We start from the raw sequence: 27,810 nt of genomic DNA on the forward strand, positions 1-27,810 counted from the left end.
GAGAGAAACACTTTTGTGTATTGTCTACCTCATTTGCTTTGGCAATGTTAACACATGTTTCCCATGCCAATAAAGCCCCTTGAATTGAATTGAATTGAATTGAAACAGAGAGAGAGAAACACTTAGATAGGGTACATTACACTAACAGAATGTTTAGACAGGGTACATAACACTAACAGAATGTTTAGATAGGGTATATAACATTAACATAATGTTTAGATATGGTACATAGGGTACATAACACTAACAGAATGTTTAGATAGGGTACATAACACTAACAGAATGTTTAGATATGGTACATAGGGTACATAACACTAACAGAATGTTTAGATAGGGTACATAACACTAACATAATGTTTAGACAGGGTACATAACACTAACAGAATGTTTAGACAGGGTACATAGGGTAGATAACACTAACATAATGTTTAGAGAGGGTACATAACACTAACATAATGTTTAGACAGGGTACATAACACTAACAGAATGTTTAGACAGGGTACATAACACTAACAGAATGTTTAGATAGGGTACATAACACTAACAGAATGTTTAGACAGGGTACATAACACTAACATAATGTTTAGATAGGGTAAATAGGGTACATAGCACTAACAGAATGTTTAGATAGGGTACATAACACTAACATAATGTTTAGACAGGGTACATAGCACTAACAGAACGTTTAGATAGGGTATATAGGGTACATAGCACTAACAGAATGTTTAGATAGGGTACATAACACTAACATAATGTTTAGACAGGGTACATAGCACTAACAGAACGTTTAGATAGGGTACATAGGGTACATAGCACTAACAGAATGTTTAGACAGGGTACATAACACTAACAGAATGTTTAGATAGGGTACATAACACTAACAGAATGTTTAGATAGGGTAAATAGGGTACATAGCACTAACAGAATGTTTAGATAGGGTACATAACACTAACAGAATGTTTAGACAGGGTACATAACACTAACAGAATGTTTAGATAGGGTAAATAGGGTACATAGCACTAACAGAATGTTTAGATAGGGTACATAACACTAACAGAATGTTTAGACAGGGTACATAACACTAACAGAATGTTTAGATATGGTACATAATACGAACATAATGTTTAGACAGGGTACATAACACTAACAGAATGTTTAGACAGGGTACATTACACTAACAGAATGTTTAGACAGGGTACATAACACTAACATAATGTTTAGACAGGGTACATAACACTAACAGAATGTTTAGACAGGGTACATAACACTAACAGAATGTTTAGACAGGGTACAAAACACTAGCAGAATGTTTAGATAGGGTACATAACACTAACATAATGTTTAGATAGGGTACATAATACTAACATAATGTTTAGATAGGGTACATAACACTAACCGAATGTTTAGATATGGTACATAGGGTACATATCACTAAGAGAATGTTTAGATATGGTACATAACACTAACAGAATGTTTAGATAGGGTACATAACACTGACAGAATGTTTAGACAGGGTACATAACACTAACAGAATGTTTAGACAGGGTACATAACACTAACAGAATGTTTAGACAGGGTACATAACACTAACATAATGTTTAGATAGGGTACATAAAACTAACAGAATGTTTAGACAGGGTACATAACACTAACAGAATGTTTAGACAGGGTACATAACACTAACAGAATGTTTAGATAGGGTACATAGGGTACATAACACTAACAGAATGTTTAGACAGGGTACATAACACTAACAGAATGTTTAGAGAGGGTACATAACACTAACATAATGTTTAGACAGGGTACATAACACTAACAGAATGTTTAGATAGGGTACATAACACTAACAGAATGTTTAGACAGGGTACATAACACTAACAGAATGTTTAGACAGGGTACATAACACTATCAGAATGTTTAGACAGGGTACATAACACTAACAGAATGTTTAGAGAGGGTACATAACACTAACAGAATGTTTAGACAGGGTACATAACACTAACATAATGTTTAGACAGGGTACATAACACTAACAGAATGTTTAGATAGGGTACATAATACTAACATAATGTTTAGATAGGGTACATAACACTAACCGAATGTTTAGACAGGGTACATAGGGTACATAATACTAACATAATGTTTAGATAGGGTACATAACACTAACCGAATGTTTAGATAGGGTACATAGGGTACATAACACTAACAGAATGTTTAGACAGGGTACATAACACTAACAGAATGTTTAGACAGGGTACATAACACTAACAGAATGTTTAGACAGGGTACATAACACTAACAGAATGTTTAGATATGGTACATAATACGAACATAATGTTTAGACAGGGTACATAACACTAACAGAATGTTTAGACAGGGTACATAACACTAACATAATGTTTAGATAGGGTACATAATACTAACATAATGTTTAGATAGGGTACATAACACTAACCGAATGTTTAGATATGGTACATAGGGTACATATCACTAACAGAATGTTTAGATATGGTACATAACACTAACAGAATGTTTAGACAGGGTACATAACACTAACATAATGTTTAGATAGGGTACATAATACTAACATAATGTTTAGATAGGGTACATAACACTAACCGAATGTTTAGATAGGGTACATAGGGTACATAGCACTAACAGAATGTTTAGACAGGGTACATAGCACTAACAGAATGTTTAGACAGGGTACATAACACTAACATAATGTTTAGACAGGGTACATAACACTAACAGAATGTTTAGACAGGGTACATAACACTAACAGAATGTTTAGAAAGGGTACATAACACTAACAGAATGTTTAGAGAGGGTACATAACACTAACATAATGTTTAGACAGGGTACATAACACTAACAGAATGTTTAGATAGGGTACATAACACTAACAGAATGTTTAGACAGGGTACATAACACTAACAGAATGTTTAGACAGGGTACATAACACTAACAGAATGTTTAGACAGGGTACATAACACTATCAGAATGTTTAGATAGGGTACATAACACTAACAGAATGTTTAGAGAGGGTACATAACACTAACAGAATGTTTAGACAGGGTACATAACACTAACAGAATGTTTAGACAGGGTACATAACACTAACAGAATGTTTAGATATGGTACATAGGGTACATAACACTAACAGAATGTTTAGAGAGGGTACATAACACTAACATAATGTTTAGACAGGGTACATAGGGTACATAACACTAACAGAATGTTTAGATAGGGTACATAACACTAACAGAATGTTTAGAGAGGGTACATAACACTAACAGAATGTTTAGACAGGGTACATAACACTATCAGAATGTTTAGACAGGGTACATAACACTAACAGAATGTTTAGAGAGGGTACATAACACTAACAGAATGTTTAGATAGGGTACATAACACTATCAGAAAGTTTAGACAGGGTACATAACACTAACAGAATGTTTAGATAGGGTACATAACACTAACAGAATGTTTAGAGAGGGTACATAACACTAACAGAATGTTTAGACAGGGTACATAACACTAACAGAATGTTTAGACAGGGTACATAACACTAACAGAATGTTTAGACAGGGTACATAGCACTAGCAGAATGTTTAGACAGGGTACATAGGGTACATAGCACTAACAGAATGTTTAGACAGGGTACATAACACTAACTGAATGTTTAGATATGGTACATAGGGTACATAACACTAACAGAATGTTTAGACAGGGTACATAGCACTAAAAGAATGTTTAGACAGGGTACATAGCACTAACAGAATGTTTAGACAGGGTACATAGCACTAACAGAATGTTTAGACAGGGTACATAGGGTACATAGCACTAACAGAATGTTTAGATAGGGTACATAACACTAACATAATGTTTAGATAGGGTACATAGCACTAACAGAATGTTTAGACAGGGTACATAGGGTACATAGCACTAACAGAATGTTTAGACAGGGTACATAGGGTACATAGCACTAACAGAATGTTTAGATAGGGTACATAACACTAACAAAATGTTTAGATAGGGTACATAGCACTAACAGAATGTTTAGACAGGGTACATAGGGTACATAGCACTAACAGAATGTTTAGACAGGGTACATAACACTAACAGAATGTTTAGACAGGGTACATAGCACTAACAGAATGTTTAGACAGGGTACATAGCACTAACAGAATGTTTAGACAGGGTACATAGCACTAACAGAATGTTTAGACAGGGTACATAGGGTACATAGCACTAACAGAATGTTTAGACAGGGTACATAGCACTAACAGAATGTTTAGACAGGGTACATAGGGTACATAACACTAACAGAATGTTTAGACAGGGTACATAACACTAACAGAATGTTTAGACAGGGTACATAGCACTAACAGAATGTTTAGATAGGGTACATAACATTAACAGAATGTTTAGATATGGAACATAGGGTACATAACACTAACATAATGTTTAGATAGGGTACATAACACTAACAGAATGTTTAGATAGGGTAGATAACACTAACAGAATGTTTAGACAGGGTAGATAACACTAACAGAATGTTTAGACAGGGTACATAACACTAACAGAATGTTTAGACAGGGTAGATAACACTAACAGAATGTTTAGACAGGGTACATAACACTAACAGAATGTTTAGATATGGTACATAGGCTACATAACACTAACAGAATGTTTAGATATGGTACATAGGCTACATAACACTAACAGAATGTTTAGATAGGGTAGATAACACTAACAGAATGTTTAGATATGGTACATAGGCTACATAACACTAACAGAATGTTTAGACAGGGTAGATAACACTAACAGAATGTTTAGATATGGTACATAGGCTACATAACACTAACAGAATGTTTAGACAGGGTACATAACACTAACATAATGTTTAGACAGGGTACATAACACTAACAGAATGTTTAGATATGGTACATAGGGTACATAACACTAACAGAATGTTTAGAGAGGGTACATAACACTAACAGAATGTTTAGAGAGGGTACATAGGGTACATAACACTAACAGAATGTTTAGATAGGGTACATAACACTAACAGAATGTTTAGAGAGGGTACATAACACTAACAGAATGTTTAGATAGGGTACATAACACTATCAGAAAGTTTAGACAGGGTACATAACACTAACAGAATGTTTAGATAGGGTACATAACACTAACAGAATGTTTAGAGAGGGTACATAACACTAACAGAATGTTTAGACAGGGTACATAGCACTAACAGAATGTTTAGACAGGGTACATAACACTAACAGAAAGTTTAGACAGGGTACATAGGGTACATAGCACTAACAGAATGTTTAGACAGGGTACATAACACTAACAGAATGTTTAGACAGGGTACATAGCACTAACAGAATGTTTAGACAGGGTACATAGGGTACATAGCACTAACAGAATGTTTAGACAGGGTACATAGCACTAACAGAATGTTTAGACAGGGTACATAGCACTAACAGAATGTTTAGATAGGGTACATAACACTAACTGAATGTTTAGATATGGTACATAGGGTACATAACACTATAAGAATGTTTAGACAGGGTACATAGCACTAAAAGAATGTTTAGACAGGGTACATAGCACTAACAGAATGTTTAGACAGGGTACATAGCACTAACAGAATGTTTAGACAGGGTACATAACACTAACAGAATGTTTAGACAGGGTACATAGGGTACATAGCACTAACAGAATGTTTAGACAGGGTACATAACACTAACAGAATGTTTAGATATGGTACATAGGGTACATAGCACTAACAGAATGTTTAGATAGGGTACATAACACTAACAGAATGTTTACATAGGGTACATAGCACTAACAGAATGTTTAGACAGGGTACATAGGGTACATAGCACTAACAGAATGTTTAGACAGGGTACATAGCACTAACAGAATGTTTAGACAGGGTACATAGGGTACATAGCACTAACAGAATGTTTAGACAGGGTACATAGCACTAACAGAATGTTTAGACAGGGTATATAGGGTACATAGCACTAACAGAATGTTTAGATAGGGTACATAGCACTAACAGAATGTTTAGACAGGGTACATAGGGTACATAGCACTAACAGAATGTTTAGACAGGGTACATAGCACTAACAGAATGTTTAGACAGGGTACATAGCACTAACAGAATGTTTAGACAGGGTACATAACACTAACAGAATGTTTAGACAGGGTACACAGGGTACATAGCACTAACAGAATGTTTAGACAGGGTACATAACACTAACAGAATGTTTAGATAGGGTACATAACACTAACAGAATGTTTAGACAGGGTACATAACACTAACAGAATGTTTAGATAGGGTACATAGCACTAACAGAATGTTTAGACAGGGTACATAGCACTAACAGAATGTTTAGACAGGGTACATAGGGTACATAGCACTAACAGAATGTTTAGACAGGGTACATAGGGTACATAGCACTAACAGAATGTTTAGACAGGGTACATAGGGTACATAGCACTAACAGAATGTTTAGACAGGGTACATAACACTAACAGAATGTTTAGACAGGGTACATAACACTAACAGAATGTTTAGACAGGGTACATAACACTAACAGAATGTTTAGATAGGGTACATAGCACTAACAGAATGTTTAGACAGGGTACATAGCACTAACAGAATGTTTAGACAGGGTACATAGCACTAACAGAATGTTTAGACAGGGTACATAGGGTACATAGCACTAACAGAATGTTTAGATAGGGTACATAACACTAACATAATGTTTAGATAGGGTACATAGCACTAACAGAATGTTTAGACAGGGTACATAGGGTACATAGCACTAACAGAATGTTTAGACAGGGTACATAGGGTACATAGCACTAACAGAATGTTTAGATAGGGTACATAACACTAACAAAATGTTTAGATAGGGTACATAGCACTAACAGAATGTTTAGACAGGGTACATAGGGTACATAGCACTAACAGAATGTTTAGACAGGGTACATAACACTAACAGAATGTTTAGACAGGGTACATAGCACTAACAGAATGTTTAGACAGGGTACATAGCACTAACAGAATGTTTAGACAGGGTACATAGCACTAACAGAATGTTTAGACAGGGTACATAGGGTACATAACACTAACAGAATGTTTAGACAGGGTACATAACACTAACAGAATGTTTAGACAGGGTACATAGCACTAACAGAATGTTTAGATAGGGTACATAACATTAACAGAATGTTTAGATATGGAACATAGGGTACATAACACTAACATAATGTTTAGATAGGGTACATAACACTAACAGAATGTTTAGATAGGGTACATAACACTAACAGAATGTTTAGACAGGGTAGATAACACTAACAGAATGTTTAGACAGGGTACATAACACTAACAGAATGTTTAGACAGGGTACATAACACTAACAGAATGTTTAGACAGGGTACATAACACTAACAGAATGTTTAGACAGGGTACATAACACTAACAGAATGTTTAGATATGGTACATAGGGTACATAACACTAACAGAATGTTTAGAGAGGGTACATAACACTAACAGAATGTTTAGAGAGGGTACATAGGGTACATAACACTAACAGAATGTTTAGATAGGGTACATAACACTAACAGAATGTTTAGAGAGGGTACATAACACTAACAGAATGTTTAGATAGGGTACATAACACTATCAGAAAGTTTAGACAGGGTACATAACACTAACAGAATGTTTAGATAGGGTACATAACACTAACAGAATGTTTAGAGAGGGTACATAACACTAACAGAATGTTTAGACAGGGTACATAGCACTAACAGAATGTTTAGACAGGGTACATAACACTAACAGAATGTTTAGACAGGGTACATAGGGTACATAGCACTAACAGAATGTTTAGACAGGGTACATAACACTAACAGAATGTTTAGACAGGGTACATAGCACTAACAGAATGTTTAGACAGGGTACATAGGGTACATAGCACTAACAGAATGTTTAGACAGGGTACATAGCACTAACAGAATGTTTAGACAGGGTACATAGCACTAACAGAATGTTTAGATAGGGTACATAACACTAACTGAATGTTTAGATATGGTACATAGGGTACATAACACTATAAGAATGTTTAGACAGGGTACATAGCACTAAAAGAATGTTTAGACAGGGTACATACACTAACAGAATGTTTAGACAGGGTACATAGCACTAACAGAATGTTTAGACAGGGTACATAACACTAACAGAATGTTTAGACAGGGTACATAGGGTACATAGCACTAACAGAATGTTTAGACAGGGTACATAACACTAACAGAATGTTTAGATATGGTACATAGGGTACATAGCACTAACAGAATGTTTAGATAGGGTACATAACACTAACAGAATGTTTACATAGGGTACATAGCACTAACAGAATGTTTAGACAGGGTACATAGGGTACATAGCACTAACAGAATGTTTAGACAGGGTACATAGCACTAACAGAATGTTTAGACAGGGTACATAGGGTACATAGCACTAACAGAATGTTTAGACAGGGTACATAGCACTAACAGAATGTTTAGACAGGGTATATAGGGTACATAGCACTAACAGAATGTTTAGATAGGGTACATAGCACTAACAGAATGTTTAGACAGGGTACATAGGGTACATAGCACTAACAGAATGTTTAGACAGGGTACATAGCACTAACAGAATGTTTAGACAGGGTACATAGCACTAACAGAATGTTTAGACAGGGTACATAACACTAACAGAATGTTTAGACAGGGTACACAGGGTACATAGCACTAACAGAATGTTTAGACAGGGTACATAACACTAACAGAATGTTTAGATAGGGTACATAACACTAACAGAATGTTTAGACAGGGTACATAACACTAACAGAATGTTTAGATAGGGTACATAGCACTAACAGAATGTTTAGACAGGGTACATAGCACTAACAGAATGTTTAGACAGGGTACATAGGGTACATAGCACTAACAGAATGTTTAGACAGGGTACATAGCACTAACAGAATGTTTAGACAGGGTATATAGGGTACATAGCACTAACAGAATGTTTAGATAGGGTACATAGCACTAACAGAATGTTTAGACAGGGTACATAGGGTACATAGCACTAACAGAATGTTTAGACAGGGTACATAGCACTAACAGAATGTTTAGACAGGGTACATAGCACTAACAGAATGTTTAGACAGGGTACATAACACTAACAGAATGTTTAGACAGGGTACACAGGGTACATAGCACTAACAGAATGTTTAGACAGGGTACATAACACTAACAGAATGTTTAGATAGGGTACATAACACTAACAGAATGTTTAGACAGGGTACATAACACTAACAGAATGTTTAGATAGGGTACATAGCACTAACAGAATGTTTAGACAGGGTACATAGCACTAACAGAATGTTTAGACAGGGTACATAGGGTACATAGCACTAACAGAATGTTTAGACAGGGTACATAGGGTACATAGCACTAACAGAATGTTTAGACAGGGTACATAGGGTACATAGCACTAACAGAATGTTTAGACAGGGTACATAGGGTACATAACACTAACAGAATGTTTAGATAGGGTACATAGCACTAACAGAATGTTTAGACAGGGTACATAACACTAACAGAATGTTTAGATAGGGTACATAACACTAACATAATGTTTAGACAGGGTACATAACACTAACAGAATGTTTAGATAGGGTACATAACACTAACAGAATGTTTAGACAGGGTACATAACACTAACAGAATGTTTAGATAGGGTACATAGCACTAACAGAATGTTTAGACAGGGTACATAGGGTACATAACACTAACAGAATGTTTAGATAGGGTACATAGGGTACATAACACTAACAGAATGTTTAGATAGGGTACATAACACTAACAGAATGTTTAGACAGGGTACATAACACTAACAGAATGTTTAGATAGGGTACATAACACTAACAGAATGTTTAGACAGGGTACATAGGGTACATAACACTATCAGAATGTTTAGATAGGGTACATAGCACTAACAGAATGTTTAGACAGGGTACATAACACTAACAGAATGTTTAGACAGGGTACATAGGGTACATAACACTAACAGAATGTTTAGACAGGGTACATAACACTAACAGAATGTTTAGACAGGGTACATAGGGTACATAGCACTAACAGAATGTTTAGACAGGGTACATAACACTAACAGAATGTTTAGACAGGGTACATAACACTAACAGAATGTTTAGACAGGGTACATAACACTAACAGAATGTTTAGATAGTGTACTCATTGACCATAGAGCACTACAACCTTACATACTGTAGCACCCCACGTCTAACAGCTAGCAGGGCAACCAGGTAATCCTTCAACACACCTCTGTTTTACATGTACTATTGCACTCATAGTCCTACAGAGACATACACACAGACAGAGAGAAACAGACACAGAGAGAAACAGACACAGAGAGAAACAGACACAGAGAGAAACAGACACCGAGAGAAACAGACACCGAGAGAAACAGACACCGAGAGAAACAGAGAGAGAGAGAGAGAGAGAGAGAGAGAAACAGAGAGAGCGAGAGAGCGAGAGAAACAGAGAGAGCGAGAGAGCGAGAGAGAGAGAGAGAAACAGAGAGAGCGAGAGAGCGAGAGAGCGATAGAAACAGAGAGAGCGAGAGAGCGAGAGAGAGAGAGAGCGAGAGAGCGAGAGAGAGAGAGAGACAGAGAGAGCGAGAGAGAGAGAGAGAGAGAGATCTATCTATCTACTTCACTTGCTTTGACAATGTTAACATATGTTTCCCATGCCAATGAAACCTCTTGAATTTAATGGAAATGAGAGTAGGAAAGACAGACAGAGAGATACTGAGAGAAACAGAGAGAGTGTGAGAGAGAGAAAGAGAGACAGACCGAGATACAGAAAGAGACACAGAGAGACAGAGAGATATAGAGAGAGACAGAGAAATACAGAGAGAGACAGACAGACAGGGGGATACTGAGAAAGACAGAGAGACATACAGCAAGAGACACAGACAGACAGAGAGATATAGAGAGACACAGAGAAATACAGAGAGAGACAGAGAGAGAGAGAGCGAGAGAGAGAGAAAGAAAGACAGACAGACAGGGGGATACTGAGAGAGACACAGACAGACAGAGAGTTACAGAGAGAGACACAGACAGACAGTTGACAGGAGACAGTTGACACACAACAGAGTACTCCCAAGTCTAACATTTAGCAGGGCCACCACAGGTAATCCTCCAACAGACTGGATCACATCCCAATGTAGCCTAATGCTTTTGGCTGAGATGAAGAGATATGGCTAGGATAACGGCCTTTACTCACCCACACTGCGTACAAGTATTGGCGGAAGTTGGTTTGACACATTCACAAGATAAGCAAGCTAGCTAACTTACAATGTTAGTTAGCTTAGCCATCTAACTAAAATCTCATTGGTTGAAGAGTTGTTCCAAGTTCAGCACTTCAACACACTCATCTCGCATTTACAAATCCCCCAACTGGAAAATACGAGATGGACCAAGGACAATGTGAATGTACCATCAGATGAGCGAGATAGGGGGTTATGGGTATTGTAGTACTTCTTTACCATATAGTACAGGGGTTATGGGTATTGTAGCCCTTCTTTACCATATAGTACAGGGGTTCTGGGTATTGTTGTCCCTCTTTACCATACAGTACATGTGTTATGTGTATTGTAGTCCTTCTTTACCGTATAGTACAGGGGCTATGGGTATTGTAGTCCTTCTTTACCATATAGTACAGGGGTTATGGGGGTATTGTTGTCCCTCTTTACCATACAGTACATGTGTTATGGGTATTGTAGTCCTTCTTTACCGTATAGTACAGGGGTTATAGGTAATGAAGTCCTCCTTTACCATATATTACGGGGGTTATGGGTATTGTAGTCCTTTACCATATATTACTGTGATTATGGGCATTGTAGTCCTTCTAACCATATATTACAGGGATACTCAAGTACTATTTGAGAAGGTCTGGTCACACAAACCTCCTAGGTGTCAAAGGTCAAGATGGATATTGTCATTTATCGGCCTAGTAATAAACCCCCATCTCACAACCCACGGGACGCCAAACTGTTCACACCCCTCTTGTTGGTGGAGAGAAAATGTTGCTGTTTTAAAGCTCCTTTCCTGCAATTCTACACACGTGTGTGTTTATATGAGACCAGGGGTCGAAGCCCGACCCAGTCCCCCCCCCCTCCCCCCCAACAACAAAACATTGTCGGGACCGGGGTTCTGGGCCCGGATCCGGCCCGCTGCCCGCCAGTTGGGTATGGGGGATATAGTATATATAGTATATAGTATATAGATATAGGCATCACCAGTATCCCCACCAGCATGTGTATGGGTAGTGTAGTTCTCCGAGATAAGGGCTGACGGGTTTTAAAGTCAGGTGAGGGGTTTATGACTAAAGTAGTCCTACTCACCATAGAGTATGTTGATCAGTGAAATAGGCATCACCAGTATCCCCACCAGCATGTCGGCCACGGCCAACGACCTCAGGAAGAAGTTTGTGGCGTTCTGAAGCTTCTTCTCTAGTGAGACGGCCAGAATCACCAGGATGTTCCCGCCCACCGTCAGCGCGATGATGACTAGGATGAGAAGCGCCGGCCAGTTCTTCTCCTTCAAAATACAACCAAACTCGATTTGTATAGCTAGCACCATAGAAATAGAATGACTAGAGCAGTCATTGAACAGCTGAACCTTTGACCATGGCAGATAACTGGTAAACTAATGGGTACACTCACAACACCTAACCTGGTATTGAAGTGATTGTTTTTCTATATATAGCACATTCCGTAGCAACAGCATAAAAAATGTATTATAATAATAATAATAATAATATTAATAACAGAGATAAATAAAAACAATACAAAAAACAGAAGTGAAACCCTCTGACCTTCATGGGCGATGCTCGCAACACCGCCTCCCCCTGTGATCCCAATGACAGGTTGCTGTCCGCCCCCCCATCCCCGGCCCCCCAGGGCAGGCTCTGGTTTAGTCCACGGTAGGTGGAGTTATTCCCCCCTGGCCAGACCATCCAGCCACCCATCTCCAGAGAGGGGGTGGTGGAAGAACCGAAGCCCCCCAGTAAGGCTACTCCTCCTGGGGTTCCCATCCTGGGATGGTCCCCTGGGGTTTGGAGGTCCTGGCTGGACCTGGACTACACCCCGGTCACCACCAGAGGGGGGCAGTGGACCCACCCAGAGGCCCACAGGTCATCAGGATACTTGGGATTGGCTTGGTTGGGGGTTAAAAGGTGTTGTCTAGTTGTGGATAGTCCTAGTTTATCCACTTAGAAAGTCCTATCGGGACATTCAGAGAGTTGGGGGTCGACTTGGTCTGGGTTCTAGGGTAAAATAGTATTGTGGTGTTGTCTCATTACGTTCACAAAAGGAAACAGTCCAGACTCCAGTTAAGGTCCACTTGGAAGTACTCTGGTGTTCACTGTGATTGTAGTGTTCTCTTGAAGTAGAGCACCAAATGGTTCTGGGGACAACGCCCCTGACCCTAAGCTGAGTGTAGGCTTTAGCTCAGCAGGACAACACAGTCTTGTAGGAAGAGTCCACTGTGGTTTTCCAGGAAGGTCTCTGTGTTGTTGGTTACTTTCCTCTTTCAGATAAGAAGCATTGGTTCTTGTCCTCCATGTTCAGAAAGCTCTAGAGAAAAGGAAAAACAACAGTGAGCTGGACTGTTTGTCATCTTTACCTTTATTTAACGAGGCAACTCAGTTAAGAATATATTCTCATTTTCAATGACAGACTAGGAGCAGTGGCATACCTGCCTTGTTCAGGGGCAGAGCAACAGTTTCTTTCCTTGTCAGCTCGGGGATTCGATCTTGCGCAACCTTTCTGTTACAAGTCCAACGCTCTAACCACTAGGCTACCTGACGCCCCCGTTGTGTGTGTGCACGTTTGTGTGTGCGTGCGTGCGGGTGTGTGTGTGGACGTGATTAACTATACTTGTGGGGGCCAGATGTCCCCACAAGAATAGTAAACAAACAAAAATGTTGTTAGTCCCCACAAGGTCAAATGCTATTTCTAGGGGGTTTAGGGATAAGGTTAAAATTAGTGTTAGGGTAAGGGTAAGGGTCAGGGTTATGGTTAAGGGTTAGGGTTAGGTTTAGGTTTAGGGTTAGGGTAAGGGTTAGGGTTAGGATTAGGGAAAATAAGATTTTGAATGGGACTGAATTGTGTGTCCCAACAAGGTGTGTCACTGCAACCTTAAAGGTCCTCAAAATGTCACCATTTCCCTTTTTTCTAAGCAATGTTGTGCTGCTATTTTTATTGACTTGGCCAAAGCTTTTGATACAGTAGACCATTCAATTCTTGTGGACCGGCTAAGGAGTATTAGTGTCTCTGAGGGGTCTTTGGCCTGGTTTGCTAACTACCTCTCTCAAAGAGTGCAGTGTATAAAGTCAGAACATCTGCTGTCTCAGCCACTGCCTGTCACCAAGGGAGTACCCCAAGGCTCGATCCTAGGCCCCAAGCTCTTGTCAATTTACATCAACAACATAGTCCATGCAGTAGGAAGCTCTCTCATCCATTTATATGCAGATGATAGAGTCTTATACTCAGCTGGTCCCTCCCCGGATTTTGTGTTAAATGCTCTACAACAAAGCTTTGTTAGTGTCCAACAAGCTTTCTCTACCCTTAACCTTGTTCTGAACACCTCCAAAACAAAGGTCATGTGGTTTGGTAAGAAGAATGCTCCTCTCCCTACAGGTGTGATAACTACCTCTGAGGGTTTAGAGCTTGAGGTAGTCACCTCATACAAGTACTTGGGAGTATGGCTAGACGGTACACTGGCCTACTCTCAGCACATATCAAAGCTGCAAGCTAAAGTTAAATCTAGACTTGGTTTCCTCTATCGTAATCGCTCCTCTTTCACCCCAGCTACCAAACTAACCCTGATTCAGATGACCATCCTGCCCATGCTAGATTACGGAGACGTCATTTACAGATCGGTGGGAAAGCGGCTAGATGTTCTTTACCATTCGGCCATCAGATTTGCCACCAAGGCTCCTTATTGGACACACCACTGCACTCTATACTCCTCTGTAAACTGGTCATCTCTGTATACCCAGCGCAAGACCCACTGGTTGATGCTTATTTATAAAACCCTCTTAGGCCTCACTCCCCCCTATCTGAGATATCTACTGCAGCCCTCATCCTCCACATACAATACCTGTCCTGCCAGTCACATTCTGTTAAAGGTCCCCAAAGCACACACATCCCTGGGTCGCTCCTCTTTTCAGTTCGCTGCAGCAAGTGACTGGAACGAGCTGCAACAAACACTCAAACTGGACAGTTTTATCTCAATCTCTTCATTCAAAGACTCAATCATGGACACTCTTACTGACAGTTGTGGCTGCTTTGTGTGATTGTTATCTCTAACTTCTTGCCCTTTGTGCTGTTGTCTGTGCCCAATAATGTTTGTACCATGTTTTTGTGCTGCTACCATATTGTGTTGCTACCATGTTGTGGTCATGTTGTGTTGCTACCATGTTGTTGTCATGTTGTGTTTCTACCATGCTGTGTTGTCATGTGTTGCTGCCATGCTATGTTGTCTAAGGTCTCTCTTTATGTAGTGTTGTCTCTCTTTATGTAGTGTTGTCTCTCTTTATGTAATGTTGTGTTGTCTCTCTTTATGTGGTGTTGTCTTAGGTCTCTCTTTATGTAGTGTTGTCTTAGGTCTCTCTTTATGTAGTGTTGTGTTGTCTCTCTTTATGTAGTGTTGTCTTAGGTCTCTCTTTATGTAGTGTTGTCTCTCTTTATGTAGTGTTGTGTTGTCTCTCTTTATGTAGTGTTGTCTCTCTTTATGTAGTGTTGTGTTGTCTCTCTTTATGTAGTGTTGTGTTGTCTCTCTTTATGTAGTGTTGTCTTAGGTCTCTCTTTATGTAGTGTTGTCTTAGGTCTCTCTTTATGTAGTGTAGTCTCTCTTTATGTAGTGTTGTCTTAGGTCTCTCTTTATGTAGTGTTGTGTTGTCTCTTTATGTAGTGTTGTCTTAGGTCTCTCTTTATGTAGTGTTGTGCTGTTGTCTTAGGCCTCTCTTTATGTAGTGTTGTGTTGTCTCTCTTTGTGTAGTGTTGTCTCTCTTTATGTAGTGTTGTCTTAGGTCTCTCTTTATGTAGTGTTGTGTTGTCTCTCTTTATGTAGTGTTGTCTCTCTTTATGTAGTGTTGTCTTAGGTCTCTCTTTATGTAGTGTTGTCTTAGGTCTCTCTTTATGTAGTGTTGTCTCTCTTTATGTAGTGGTGTCTCTCTTTATGTAGTGTTGTGTTGTCTCTCTTTATGTAGTGTTGTCTCTCTTTATGTAGTGTTGTCTCTCTTTATGTAGTGTTGTGTTGTCTCTCTTTATGTAGTTTTGTCTCTCTTTATGTAGTGTTGTCTTAGGTCTCTCTTTATGTAGTGTTGTCTTAGGTCTCTCTTTATGTAGTGTTGTGTTGTTGTCTTAGGTCTCTCTTTATGTAGTGTTGTCTTAGGTCTCTCTTTATGTAGTGTTGTCTTAGGTCTTTCTTTATGTAGTGTTGTCTCTCTTTATGTAGTGGTGTCTCTCTTTATGTAGTGTTGTGTTGTCTCTCTTTATGTAGTGTTGTCTCTCTTTATGTAGTGTTGTCTCTCTTTATGTAGTGTTGTGTTGTCTCTCTTTATGTAGTGTTGTCTTAGGTCTCTCTTTATGTAGTGTTGTGTTGTTGTCTTAGGTCTCTCTTTATGTAGTGTTGTCTTAGGTCACTCTTTATGTAGTGTTGTCTTAGGTCTCTCTATATGTAGTGTTGTCTTAGGACTGTCTTTATGTAGTGTTGTCTTAGGTTTCTCTTTATGTAGTGTTGTCTTAAGTCTCTCTTTATGTAGTGTTGTCTTAGGTCTGTCTTTATGTAGTGTTGTCTTAGGTCTCTCTTTATGTAGTGTTGTCTTAGGTCTCTCTTTATGTAGTGTTGTCTTAGGTCTCTCTATGTAGTGTTGTCTTAGGTCTCTCTTTATGTAGTGTTGTCTTAGGTCTCTCTTTATGTAGTGTTGTGTTGTCTCTCTTTATGTAGTGTTGTCTTAGGTCTCTCTTTATGTAGTGTTGTCTTAGGTCTCTCTTTATGTAGTGTTGTGTTGTCTCTCTTTATGTAGTGTTGTCTTAGGTCTCTCTTTATGTAGTGTTGTCTCTCTTTATGTAGTGTTGTGTTGTCTCTCTTTATGTAGTGTTGTCTTAGGTCTCTCTTTATGTAGTGTTGTCTTAGGTCTCTCTTTATGTAGTGTTGTCTTAGGTCTCTCTTTATGTAGTGTTGTCTCTCTTTATGTAGTGTTGTGTTGTCTCTCTTTATGTAGTGTTGTGTTGTCTCTCTTTATGTAGTGTTGTGTTGTCTCTCTTTATGTAGTGTTGTCTCTCTTTATGTAGTGTTGTCTTAGGTCTCTCTTTATGTAGTGTTGTCTTAGGTCTCTCTTTATGTAGTGTTGTCTCTCTTTATGTAGTGTTGTCTCTCTTTATGTAGTGTTGTGTTGTCTCTCTTTATGTAGTGTTGTCTCTTTATGTAGTGTTGTCTCTCTTTATGTAGTGTTGTGTTGTCTCTCTTTATGTAGTGTTGTCTCTCTTTATGTAGTGTTGTCTTAGGTCTCTCTTTATGTAGTGTTGTCTTAGGTCTCTCTTTATGTAGTGTTGTGTTGTTGTCTTAGGTCTCTCTTTATGTAGTGTTGTCTTAGGTCTCTCTTTATGTAGTGTTGTCTTAGGTCTCTCTTTATGTAGTGTTGTCTTAGGTCTCTCTTTATGTAGTGTTGTCTTAGGTCTTTCTTTATGTAGTGTTGTCTCTCTTTATGTAGTGTTGTGTTGTCTCTCTTTATGTTGTGTTGTCTCTCTTTATGTAGTGTTGTCTCTCTTTATGTAGTGTTGTCTCTCTTTATGTAGTGTTGTCTCTCTTTATGTAGTGTTGTGTTGTCTCTCTTTATGTAGTGTTGTCTCTCTTTTTGTAGTGTTGTCTTAGGTCTCTCTTTATGTAGTGTTGTCTTAGGTCTCTCTTTATGTAGTGTTGTCTTAGGTCTGTCTTTATGTAATGTTGTCTTAGGTCTCTCTTTATGTAGTGTTGTCTTTGGTCTCTCTTTATGTAGTGTTGTCTTAGGTCTGTCTTTATGTAGTGTTGTCTTAGGTCTGTCTTAATGTAGTGTTGTCTTAGGTCTTTCTTTATGTAGTGTTGTGTTGTCTCTCTTTATGTAGTGTTGTCTCTCTTTATGTAGTGTTGTCTTAGGTCTCTCTTTATGTTGTGTTGTCTCTCTTTATGTTGTGTTGTCTTAGGTCTCTCTTTATGTAGTGTTGTCTTAGGTCTCTCTTTATGTAGTGTTGTCTCTCTTTATGTTGTGTTGTCTTAGGTCTCTCTTTATGTAGTGTTGTCTTAGGTCTCTCTTTATGTAGTGTTGTCTTAGGTCTCTCTTTATGTAGTTTTGTCTCTCTTTATGTTGTGTTGTCTTAGGTCTCTCTTTATGTAGTGTTGTCTTAGGTCTCTCTTTATGTAGTGTTGTCTCTCTTTATGTTGTGTTGTCTTAGGTCTCTCTTTATGTTGTGTTGTCTCTCTTTATGTTGTTTTGTCTCTCTTGTCTTGATGTGTGTTTTGTCCTATATTTATATTTTATTTTTAATTTATTTTTAATCCCAGCCCCCGTCGCCGCAGGAGGCCTTTTGCCATTTGGTAGGCCGTCATTGTAAATAGGAATTTGTTCTTAAACTGACTTGCCTAGTTAAATAAAGGTTAAATAAATACAATAAAAAAAGTTATACAAGACTGTGTGTGTGTTTATGTGTGTGTATCTGTTTACTTGAGATAAACAGCCTACAGCCTCGAATGCCAAAAAACTAATGCAGTTCGGGAGGCTTAGAATAATGAAATGGGATACACTTATATGGGCTGCATTCCAAATGGAACCTTTTCCATTTTCCCTATGGGTCGTGGTAAAACTTAGTGCACTATGTAGGGAATAGTGTGCATATTGAGAAGCATCTCTGGCGTTGTTCAGACAATATGTCCCAGACTGCCAGAGCCCTACAGGACTGTAAACAGGGTGGTAAACAGGGCTGTAAACAGGGCTGTGAACAGGGCTGTAAACAGGGCGGTAAACAGGACTGTAAACAGGGCGGTAAACAGGACTGTAAACAGGGCGGTAAACAGGGCGGTAAACAGGGCTGTAAACAGGGCGGTAAACAGGGCGGTAAACAGGGCTGTAAACAGGGCTGTAAACAGGGCGGTAAACAGGGCGGTAAACAGGGCTGTAAACAGGGCTGTAAACAGGGCGGTAAACAGGGCGGTAAACAGGGCGGTAAACAGGGCGGTAAACAGGGCTGTAAACAGGGCGGTAAACAGGGCTGTAAACAGGGCTGTAAACAGGGCGGTAAACAGGGCAGTAAACAGTGCTGTAAACAGGGCTGTAAACAGGGCGGTAAACAGGGCGGTAAACAGGGCGGTAAACAGGGCTGTAAACAGGGCGGTAAACAGGGCAGTAAACAGGGCTGTAAACAGGGCGGTAAACAGGGCGGTAAACAGGGCGGTAAACAGCAGGATATAAATGATCAACTAGATAACAAGAGAACAACTATTTAAGATATACACTACTAGTCAACAGTCTGGACACACCGACTCATTCCAGGATTTATCTTTATTTTGACTATTTTCTACATTGTAGAATAATAGTGAAGACATCAAAACTATGAAATAACACATATGGAATCATGTAGTAAACCAAATAAAGTGTTAATCAAATCAAATATGTTTTACATTTGACATTCTTCAAAGTAGCCATCCTTTGCCTTGATGACAGCTTTGGACACTCGGAGAGAGAGACAGAGACAAGGAGACATACTGGAGATTAGAAAGGAACACCACTAAACAGGAAGAGATCTACCAGCTGTATTATAGTTATACGATGTGCAAGTGACGTGAATTTAACTTCCCTATTCCTTGTCTAACAGGCTAAGAATAAGCCTCAAATTTGCATTGTCAAAGTCATGAAAATGCGGCCATTTAAGATATATATTAAATGAAATAGATAAGGGAACAAAACTAAACAGAAAGAGACAAAGAAAGGGTGGAGAGAGAGATATGGAGACAGAGACAAAGAAAGGGTGGAGAGAGAGAAATGGAGACAGAGACAGAGAAAGAGAGAGATAGAGACACAGAGAGAGAGATAGAGAGGGAGACAGAGAGAGAGAGGGAGACACACAGAGAGAGAGAAAGAGAGGGAGACAGAGAGAGAGAGAGAGACACACAGAGAGAGAGAAAGAGAGGGAGACACACAGATAGAGAGAAAGAGAGGGAGACACACAGAGAGAGAGAAAGAGAGGGAGACACGCAGAGAGAGAGGGAGACAGAGAGAGAGAGAAAGAACCTGAGACGGAGCTGCATTTCCTGACAAAATGTAAAAAATATAAAACAATTAGAGAGTGTCATTCCCCCAAATTTGAAACTCTTATTCAAGGTTTCCAAGACCTCTCTGATGAGGATAGGCTACCCGTCCTGTTGGGGGAGAACGCAGAGAGCTGTGGGTTGGCAGCACACTACATTGCTGCCTGCCATAAGTTGAGGGACAGTGTCTGACAGACCAATCAACCTGCACATGTCTTTTCCTGTATGTTTATTGTTATTGTTGAATGTGTTGGTTATTTTGACACTTTGTTATTGTTGTTACTGTTGTCCCGTTGACAATTTTGATTCTCATTTTTATATTGTAAATAAGCTTTGGCAATATGTACATTGTTACGTCATGCCAATAAAGCAAATTTAATTTAATTTAATTGAAAGAGAGGGAGACGCAGAGCGAGGGATGGAGAGGGAGAGAGAGAGAGGGGAGAGGGGGGAGAGAGATGGAGAGGGGGAGAGAGATAGAAAGAGGGGAGAGGGGGGAGAGAGAGAGAAAGGGGCTAGGGGGGAGAGAGAGAGGGGGGAGAAGGGGGAGAGAGATGGAGAGTGGGAGGGAGAGAAGGGGGAGGGAGAGATGGAGAGGGGGAGAGAGAGATAGAGAGGGGGGAGAGATAGATAGAGAGGGGGGTGGAGTGAGAGAGAAATAGACACAGGGATTAAAATTCAGTGATTAATGATACCATATGAGTCTGATGAATCATGGTCATCATTAAGCCACAGTATGACCCCAAGGTTGGCTCTGTCTGTCTGTCTCCCTGTCTCTGTCTCTATCTCCCTCTATGGCCCTCTACCTCTCTCCTTAGGCACGCGAAGCGTAGTGTAGCCTGGATACAGCCCTTAGCCGTGGTATATTGGCCATATATCACAAACCCCCGAGATGCCGTATTGCTATTATAAACTGGTTACCAACATAATTAGAACAGTAAACAAGTCCAATTATTATATAATTTTGTAATTGTGTAATGTGTCTTACATCTCGAGCTTCAAATATTTTGATGGAAGGCGTCGGGTCTGACTGGACGGGACTAAACCAAAACATGTAGTTTATATCTGAAACTGGACGGGACTAAACCAAAACATGTAGTTTATATCTGAAACTGGACGGGACTAAACCAAAACATGTAGTTTATATCTGAAACTGGACGGGACTAAACCAAAACATGTGGTTTATATCTGAAACTGGACGGGACTAAATCAAAACATGTAGTTTATATCTGAAACTGGACGGGACTAAACCAAAACATGTAGTTTATATCTGAAACTGGACGGGACTGAACCAAAACATGTGGTTTATATCTGAAACTGGACGGGACTAAACCAAAACATGTGGTTTATATCTGAAACTGGACGGGACTAAACCAAAACATGTGGTTTATATCTGAAACTGGACGGGACTAAACCAAAACATGTAGTTTATATCTGAAACTGGACGGGACTAAACCAAAACATGTAGTTTATATCTGAAACTGGACGGGACTAAACCAAAACATGTGGTTTATATCTGAAACTGGACGGGACTAAACCAAAACATGTGGTTTATATCTGAAACTGGACGGGACTAAACCAAAACATGTGGTTTATATCTGAAACTGGACGGGACTAAACCAAAACATGTAGTTTATATCTGAAACTGGACGGGACTAAACCAAAACATGTAGTTTATATCTGAAACTGGACGGGACTAAACCAAAACATGTGGTTTATATCTGAAACTGGACGGGACTAAATCAAAACATGTGGTTTATATCTGAAACTGGACGGGACTAAATCAAAACATGTGGTTTATATCTGAAACTGGACGGGACTAAACCAAAACATGTGGTTTATATCTGAAACTGGACGGGACTAAACCAAAACATGTAGTTTATATCTGAAACTGGACGGGACTAAATCAAAACATGTAGTTTATATCTGAAACTGGACGGGACTAAACCAAAACATGTGGTTTATATCTGAAACGTTTTCATGAAGTTGATGATAATCTTGAAGCTTATTCATAAGACCCCGGACGGGACCCCGGACGGGACCCCAGACCTGACCCCGGACGGGACCCCAGACGTGACCCCGGACGGCACCCCAGACCTGACCCCGGACGGAACCCCAGACCTGACCCAGGACGGGACCCCAGACCTGACCCCGGACGGGACCCCAGACCTGACCCCGGACGGGACCCCAGACCTGACCCCGGACGGGACCCCAGACCTGACCCCGGACGGGACCCCAGAACTGACCCCGGACGGGACCCCAGAACTGACCCCGGACGGGACCCCAGACCTGACCCAGGAAGGGACCCCAGACGTGACCCCGGACGGGACCCCAGACCTGACCCCGGACGGGACCCCAGACCTGACCCCGGACGTATGAGGAAGTGTCACTTTCACAGGGTATTCTTCCTTGTTACTGTGTTGGTACAGTGTAGCGACCGTGATGTTGCCTCCATTCAGCGATACCAAGTCTCCAGAACATCCTATTGAGCTCCACCATTGGTTGTCCATTGGTTGTCTGTTGGTTATCCATTTGTTGTCTGTTGGTTGTCCATTGGTTGTCCATTGGTTGCCCATTGGTTGTCCATTGGTTGTCCGTTGGTTGTCCAATGACAAGTCCATATCAAGTGAGTATCTAGAGTGGAAACAAGTTGCCCCCCTCATCCAACCACTGATACAGGGTCAGCTATATTTCCCCCCACCCAAATGGTCAAGGTTATATTGAGTGACGGGTAATCTGATCCTAGATCAGTGTTTAATGGTAAAGATAAAAGCAACTTAGGTTGTTTCCACATCTGGATCGCCGGCACAGGCACAGGCACAGGCACAGGCACAGGCACAGGCACACACACACACACACACACACACACACACACACACACACACACACACACACACACACACACACACACACACACACACACACACACACACACAAACACTTACGTTTCCACCACACCCGGATCGATGATGCTCTCTTGACCTGCTGCAGCTTCCTCCTCTGCTGTCTCTTTCCTCTTCAGTGTCCCTCGTTTATTCACCGCCGCCCCGGAGAGTTGGATCAACTTCATCTGCCTAGAGAGAGAGAGAGGGAGGGAGGGAGGGAGGGAGGGAGGGAGGGAGGGAGAGGAGAGGGAGCAAGGAAAGGAGAGGAGAGGGAGTGAGGGAAGGAGAGGAGAGGGAGCGAGGGAAGGAGAGGAGAGGGAGCAAGGGAGAGATAGGAGAGGGAGCGAGGGAAGGAGAGGAGAGGGAGCAAGGGAGAGAGAGGAGAGGGAGCGAGGGAAGGAGAGAGATGTAAGAGAGAAACCTAACCCTAACTCCTAAACCTAACCATAACTCCTAAACCTAACCATAAACCTAACCCTAACCCTAACTCCTAAACCTAACCCTAACCATAACCCTAACTCCTAAACCTAACCCTAACCATAACCCTAACTCATAAACCTAACCCTAACTCCTAAACCTAACCATAAACCTAACCATAACTCCTAAACCTAACCATAACTCCTAAACCTAACCATAACTCCTAAACCTAACCCTAACTCATAAACCTAACCTTAACTCCTAAACCTAACCATAACTCCTAAACCTAACCATAAACCTAACCATAAACGTAACCCTAACTCCTAAACCTAACCCTAACTCCTAAACCTAACCATAACTCCTAAACCTAACCATAAACCTAACCCTTACTCCTAAACCTAATCCTAACTCCTAAACCCAATCATAAACCTAACCCTAACTCCTAAACCTAATCCTAACTCCTAAACCTAACCTTAACCATAACCCTAACTCATAAACCTAACCTTAACCGTAAAGATAACCTTAACTCCTAAGCCTAAACCTAAACTTTAACCCCTAACCCTAAATCTAACACTAATTCTAACCATAAACCTACTAGAAATAATCCCCAGTTCATGGAATTTCTGTTAGTTTACCATTCTTGTGGGAACGTGTGGTATATTGAAACGTGTCTACAAGCGCTGCAGCCAGGCCTTATCCTAACCAGAGCATAAACAGTCAACTCTACAGAATGTTAATACAGTCACACACTCGCGCACGCACACAATAGTATAATCATCGGGATGAAATTCATAAAAATGCTTTTATTTACACACGGTGGGCTTAATGGGTTTCTAGAACAGCTGATTTTCACCCTTACAGGAATAACATAGATGGAGTTATGGAGAGAGAGAACAGATGGCTCTCACCCTTACAGGGATAAAATAGATGGATTTATGGAGAGAGAGAGAGAGAGCGAGAGAGAGCGAGAGAGAGCGAGAGAGAGCGAGAGAGAGCGAGAGAGAGCGAGAGAGAGCGAGAGAGCGAGAGAGAGAGAGAGAGAGAGAGAGAGAGAGAGAGAGAGAGAGAGAGAGAGAGAGAACAGAGAGAGAACAGAGAGAGAACAGAGATAGAACAGAGATAGAACAGAGAGAGAACAGAGAGAGAACAGAGATAGAACAGAGATAGAACAGAGAAATAGAACAGAGAAATAGAACAGAGAAATAGAACAGAGAAAGAGTACAGAGGGAACAGAGATTGAACAGAACGAACAGAGAGAATAGAGATTGAACAGAACGAACAGAGAGAATAGAGATTGAACAGAACGAACAGAGAGAATAGAGATTGAACAGAACGAACAGAGAGAATAGAGACGGAACAGAGAGAGAACAGAAAAAGACAGAACAGAAAGGAAGAAAGAAAAGAGAGGAAGAGAGAACCAAGAGAGAGAACAGAGAGAGAAAGAACAGAGGAAAAGAGAGGAAAAGGACAGAGGGAGAGAACAGAGAGAGAACAGATACAGAGAGAGAGAACAGAGAGAGAGAACAGAGAGATAACAGAGAGAGAACAAAACAAGAACAGAGAGAATAGATGGAACAGAGAGAGAGAGAGAACAGAAAGAACAAAGAGAACAGAGAAAGAGAGAGATCAGAGAGGAAGAAAGAACTGAGAGGAAGAGAGAAAAGAGAAAGAGAACAGAGAGAGAAGAGAGACCAGAGGAAGTGAATGAAAGATAGAGAGAGAACAAGAGCCATTACCAGCCGAAAACAACATCTACACCACCATGTGATGGAGAGAGAGAACGATAAAGAGAGAGAGAGGGAGAGAAAGAGAGAGGGAGATGATGGAGAGACCATTAATGTTGGTGACCTCAGGGATATTATGTTGTTTAATCTGCTATGCTGTCTCGTACATAAGAGAAGAACACAACACACAGACACACGCACACACACACACGCGCACGCGCACGCACACGCACACGCACACGCACACACACACACACACACACACAGAGACACACACACACACAGACACACACAGGCAGAAACACACACACAGACACACACACACACACACACACACAGACACACACAGACACACACAGACACACACAGACACACACACACATTCACATTCACACACAGACACACACACAGACACACACACACACACACACACACACACACACACACACACACACACACACACACACACACACACACACACACACACACACACACACACACACACACACACACACACACACACACACACACACACACACACACAGACACAAGCAATAGGTTGTCCTCTCTCTGACAAGGGCTCCTCAGAGAGAGAAAAGTAATACAATCTACATGAAGAACTAGTAATACTACTGGTGCAGTGTTAGCCGTCCGTAGCGTGTCGTGGAAATTCTAATCAATAATGAGGAGAGACAAGGTCAATCACCAATCAGGATAATACTTTATTCACAACTTATTAATAGCATCGATTAATTATTGCAATAATGAAGCTGGTTGACGACCCACCCCTAGATGATTCGTTGAGAGCCCAACGAGTGGATTTGAGTCACAGCAGTTTATAGCCAAGTACATCCTCCTGAATGTTCATGACAAACAACAGATGTATGGAATGGGTCACAGGGTTAGGATTCTTATGAAAGATACTAATAATTCATACTAATAATTCAAGACTGTTCTCATTTTGTAGAAACCCAAACCGGTGCCATGTCTCCCTGGTACCTTCCAGCTTTCCAGTCAGACCGGAGCCATGTCTCCCTGGTACCCTCCAGTCAGACCAGAGCCATGTCTCCCTGGTACCTTCCAGTCAGACCAGAGCCATGTCTCCCTGGTACCTTCCAGTCAGACCAGAGCCATGTCTCCCTGGTACCTTCCAGTCAGACCGGAGCCATGTCTCCCTGGTACCTTCCAGTCAGACCAAAGCCATGTCTCCCTGGTACCTTCCAGTCAGACCAGAGCCATGTCTCCCTGGTACCTTCCAGTCAGACCAGAGCCATGTCTCCCTGGTACCTTCCAGTCAGACCAGAGCCATGTCTCCCTGGTACCTTCCAGTCAGACCAGAGCCATGTCTCCCTGGTACCTTCCAGTCAGACCAGAGCCATGTCTCCCTGGTACCTTCCAGTCAGACCAGAGCCATGTCTCCCTGGTACCTTCCAGTCAGACCAGAGCCATGTCTCCCTGGTACTTTCCAGTCAGACCAGAGCCATGTCTCCCTGGTACCTTCCAGTCAGACCAGAGCCATGTCTCTCTGGTACCTTCCAGTCAGACCAGAGCCATGTCTCCCTGGTACCTTCCAGTCAGACCGGAGCCATGTCTCCCTGGTACCTTCCAGTCAGACCGGAGCCATGTCTCCCTGGTACCTTCCAGTCAGACCAGAGCCATGTCTCCCTGGTACCTTCCAGTCAGACCGGAGCCATGTCTCCCTGGTACCTTCCAGTCAGACCAGAGCCATGTCTCCCTGGTACCTTCCAGTCAGACCAGAGCCATGTCTCCCTGGTACCTTCCAGTCAGACCGGAGCCATGTCTCCCTGGTACCTTCCAGTCAGACCGGAGTCATCTCCCTCACATGAATGGAATGTGGCCTAAGGCATTGTAAATCAACTATCAGCATTAAGCCCCAGAGGCCCAATTCAGTTCACACAGACACAATATGTGACTCACCACCTGGATTCGGTCGTACGTAGCAATCAAAGAAAATTGTATTTTTTACATTGGTAAAAAGTAGAGACTCAGAGCTACAAAATGGTTTATCATACACTGCATTTTTGAGGAACAATGGGAAAGTAAAATACAACTTGAGAAAAAGTATAAAAGTTTGGTTTAAAACATACTTACGGATCAAAAGTAAAGGTATAAATAATTTCAAATGTGTTATATTAAACCAGATTAAACCAAAAAAATATATGTTTTATTGACGGATAGCCACTGCAACACTCAGACATAATTTACAGATAGCCAGGGGCACATTCCAACACTCAGACATCACTACAGATAGCCAGGGGCACATTCCAACACTCAGACATCATTTACAGATACCCAGGGGCACACTCCAACACTCAGACA

General features: G+C 40.9%; 1 protein-coding gene across 2 annotated transcripts in view; it reads right to left on the bottom strand.

Annotated features, from left to right (window-relative positions):
• The window catches only part of LOC129835524 (5-hydroxytryptamine receptor 2C-like), a 286,295-nt gene that overhangs the window by 63,627 nt on the left and 194,858 nt on the right, over window positions 1-27,810 (bottom strand). For both annotated transcript variants that reach the window (XM_055901200.1, XM_055901199.1), the window contains 3 exons: window positions 23,390-23,518; window positions 12,973-13,732; window positions 12,500-12,695 (listed from right to left, as the gene is read on the bottom strand). In XM_055901200.1, coding sequence (XP_055757175.1) covers window positions 12,500-12,695; window positions 12,973-13,191 — 415 coding nt within the window. In that variant the 5' untranslated portion in view covers window positions 13,192-13,732; window positions 23,390-23,518. The remainder of the gene's footprint in view (window positions 1-12,499; window positions 12,696-12,972; window positions 13,733-23,389; window positions 23,519-27,810) is intronic.

Source organism: Salvelinus fontinalis, chromosome 36 (assembly GCF_029448725.1).
Source record: "Salvelinus fontinalis isolate EN_2023a chromosome 36, ASM2944872v1, whole genome shotgun sequence".
Taxonomy (NCBI): Eukaryota; Metazoa; Chordata; class Actinopteri; order Salmoniformes; family Salmonidae; genus Salvelinus; species Salvelinus fontinalis.